At 34.9% G+C, this 3,723-nt stretch overlaps 1 protein-coding gene across 2 annotated transcripts; it reads left to right on the top strand.

Moving 5' to 3' along the window:
• The first annotated feature begins 643 nt into the window (after positions 1 to 643).
• LOC110712611 lies at positions 644 to 3,501 on the top strand. 2 transcript variants are annotated; one of them, XM_021891085.1, is made up of 2 exons: positions 644 to 1,401; positions 1,959 to 3,501. In XM_021891085.1, the coding sequence occupies exons 1-2, from the start codon at positions 1,282 to 1,284 to the stop codon at positions 3,051 to 3,053; spliced, it is 1,215 nt and encodes a 404-aa protein (XP_021746777.1). In that variant the 5' UTR covers positions 644 to 1,281; the 3' UTR covers positions 3,054 to 3,501. The 2 variants fall into 2 exon arrangements, with proteins under 2 accessions (XP_021746777.1, XP_021746778.1); XM_021891086.1 differs by having other exon boundaries at positions 649 to 1,401; positions 1,962 to 3,501.
• Positions 3,502 to 3,723: the final 222 nt, after the last annotated feature.

The following is a 3,723-nucleotide window of genomic DNA, read 5'->3' as shown; positions in this document are numbered from 1 at the left end:
TACGTTGAAATTCAGTTCAGTTCAGTTCAGTTCAGCTCAGCTCAGTTCAGTTCAGCTCAGTTTAGTTCAGTTCAGTTAAGTTCAGCTCAGCTCCTAATTTCCTTCTCTTGTAAAATATTCATTTCACTTCAGTTCAGTTCAGCTGAGTTCAGTCAATGAGAACAGACCCCTAGTCCAGCACACACTTGTAACATTATGGTGATGACAAAATATATTTTCTAAGTTAAAAAAGTTGCTAAATTTGTAATATTAATGCTATATAATAATTTTGTATTAGCTAATACAATGAAGACATTACTAATATTCTATAACTATATTTTGTAATTTCATGTTTAGAAATCATTATATATCATAAGATAAGTTTTACACGGTGAGAACAAATTGTATCTAACAATTCATTAAATTACGGTCTTAAAAAAAGATAAGAGAGAGAGTAGTAACATGACAATTGACAAAGGAATGGCAAAGGTAATTTACTCATTCCAATCAAATCCATACAACAAGTACAAAACAAAAAGTTCCTAAAATTTCCACAACTCTTAAGTAAACCTCAACCTCACACCATAAATTTTATTCTCATTAAGTTTCCGTTACACTACCCCGTGGATTGAGTCAGTCAATCCAATAACTCGCAAACTCTTCTAAACGCGTCTTTTGGACTGGTTATTATAAACTTGGCCAAAATCCTAGTCAATTCTATTGACCAAAATACCCTTGGTTATCTCACTAATCCACAAATTTCATACACCTATAAAACGGTTAGCTTCGGTCACATTATAGTAAAATATATCAAAAATTAAATTAATCGTATAATATATGATATTCATATTAATTAAAAAAAAAAAAACAGAAGGAAAACGGCTATCTCTCTAAAAAAAGCCTGAAAAAAAGTCTTAACAACTGCGCCCCATTATCACCTATATTTAGCCACATAACCCTCTTCCCCTTTTTTTCTCTTGAACTATATTTTTATTATTATTCATCTTTTTTTCCCCCTTAAATTACTTATATAACCACAATTATATATTTTTCCTTAGTTTTCAGCATTTCTGGAAAAACCAATCGCCTGTAATTTCGCCAATCTGTGTTTTATTTTTTTGTTCCAGATTTTGTTCATTGGAAAAATTATTGAAAAAAGTTGGGAAATTTTTGTTGGATAGAAGAGATAAAAACTGAGAGATTTCTGGGATTTATATATTTTTTTATCTGGAATTTCTTGGTTTTTTTTCCTGAAATTTTTGGGTTAAATTTGATTGGAAAAATAATTATAAATTTGTTGTGATGTCGACAAAAACGGGTAATGCGAAAGATATAGCAGAGAAAATGTTGTTGATGGCTGAACAAGGTGGCCATTATTGTTCCAAAAAAACCGATAGTTTGTGCAAAGGTTGTTGTTGCCAGGTAATTACTTTCTCTCTATATTTTGGGATTTTTTTTGGTGATCTGAATTTTCTTCACATTATTGGATTTATTTGGATTAATCCCTTAATTTGTTTGATTGAATTTGCTTGATTTCTGATTAATTTGTTGATTTTTGAGTAGTTTTTTCATCTGGGTATTTGTGAATCTTTTGAATGTTCTTCAGAACATCTTTGAATTTTCATTTTAGGTTTAATTGAATTAATGACATTTTTAATATGTATCGCTGATTAGTATACACCTGTATAGATCTATTTGGTTTTAATTATATTTTGAATTGGGTTTTTTCTGGTAATTTCAATGCTTCTCTTTGAAACTAATGAATTCTGTGTTTTATTTTGCAATTTGTATGATTAATATTCCATTTCAATGTTGCTGATATAACAATAAAGAACACCAATTTTGAATGGTATAAACAATTAGGATTGGATTTGTTGAGTATGAAGAAATTGGTAGTATATGCTTTTTTTGAATCTGAAATTTAAGATATGGTGTTGATTACTCAGTTACTTATGAAATATGTTCTGTTTATCTTCTAGCAGTCAAGCAAATCAAGCATGTCTAGATTATGCTGTGTTCTTCGAGGGATCGATTTGAAGGTCTGTTTGTTCTTGTTCTTGATCGTTCCGATGTGCACCTTGGGTATCTATATACATGGCCAGAAAATAACATATTTTCTCCGACCGTTGTGGGAGAAACCTCCAAAACCTTTCAATGTTATTCCACACTACTACAATGAAAATGTGACCATGGAAAATCTTTGTAAGCTTCACGGTTGGGGGGTTCGTGAGTATCCAAGACGAGTTTATGATGCTGTTCTGTTCAGCAATGAGGTCGACGTTCTCAATATAAGGTGGCAGGAGCTGTACCCTTACATTACACAGTTTGTGCTTCTTGAGTCGAACTCTACATTCACAGGGCTGCCAAAGCCTCTGGTGTTTGCTGCTAATAGAGATCAGTTCAAATTTGTTGAGCCTCGTTTGACTTATGGGACTATTGGGGGTCGGTTCATTAAGGGTGAGAATCCGTTTGTTGAGGAAGCATATCAGCGTGTTGCATTGGATCAACTCCTGAGAATTGCGGGTATTTCAGATGATGATTTATTGATAATGTCTGATGTTGATGAGATACCTAGTAGGCATACCATAAATCTGTTAAGGTGGTGTGATGATACCCCTGAGGTCCTTCATTTGCAGCTAAAGAACTATTTGTACTCGTTTGAATTTCTTGTGGATAACAACAGTTGGAGGGCTTCGATACACAAATATCAGACAGGGAAGACGAGGTATGCTCATTTCAGGCAAACTGATACCCAGTTGGCTGATGCTGGGTGGCATTGCAGCTTTTGCTTCCGCCGTATAAGTGAGTTTATCTTCAAGATGAAAGCTTATAGCCACAGTGACAGAGTGAGGTTTTCTCACTACTTGAACCCCAAAAGAATTCAGAATGTAATCTGCAAAGGGGCTGACTTGTTTGATATGTTACCCGAGGAATACACGTTTAAGGAGATAATTGGAAAGATAGGGCCTGTCCCTCATTCTTATTCTGCTGTTCATCTACCATTGTATCTTTTGGAGAATGCTGATAAGTATAAATTCCTGTTGCCTGGAAATTGTGTCAGAGAAAGCGAGTGAGAGCCTGATGCGGCTGGTTTTGGTTTTCTGATGCGGCTGGTTTGACCTATGTTAGGGTGGTATTCCGAGATACATTTGACCAGAACTTTTTTCTCTGTGATGTTTGAGGTATCACATTGGTCAATCGGAGTTTTTGGGAGTTCTGTACATATCTAATTCCTGGGGCTCGGTTTTGTATGGAAAATTGGTACATATCCAATTACTTATAGAGGGAACTTCCTGTTGGATCATGCCTGGAGGAGCTAGCTTGGTATGGCATGACTAATCTCATATACTCTTTTAGATTGAGGAAATGCTGAGAGGCTGTTTCGAGCGATAGATAGTTTTGTGTTGTGGTTTTAGACTAATATATTCGTATATTCTTTCACCTCCTGTCTTTGCTATACTGTGTTCTATGGATTCTTCCGGCTTAGTTCTCATTTATCCAATTCGTTGATTTTTAATTTTCCGTTCTTGCTTTACCCTTTACAATGTTCATGCTCGATGATTGTAAGCTACTCCGTACAAGCTATGATCAACCCCTTTGCCCCCCTTTTCCCAGCAAAGAAAGCGAAAAAGAAAAGAATAAACCAAATTAGAAGAAGAAGAACAATCCATCTGTTAGTTTGCTGGGAGTTGTTCATTCTAAGCGTCCTGGTAGATGGAAGATGTTTTCAGACAGACAGCTGTA

The sequence above is a fragment of the Chenopodium quinoa genome, unplaced genomic scaffold (genome assembly GCF_001683475.1).
Source record: "Chenopodium quinoa cultivar QQ74 unplaced genomic scaffold, ASM168347v1, whole genome shotgun sequence".
NCBI classification, from domain to species: domain Eukaryota; kingdom Viridiplantae; phylum Streptophyta; class Magnoliopsida; order Caryophyllales; family Amaranthaceae; genus Chenopodium; species Chenopodium quinoa.
This window is presented reverse-complemented; position numbering and strand designations above follow the sequence as displayed.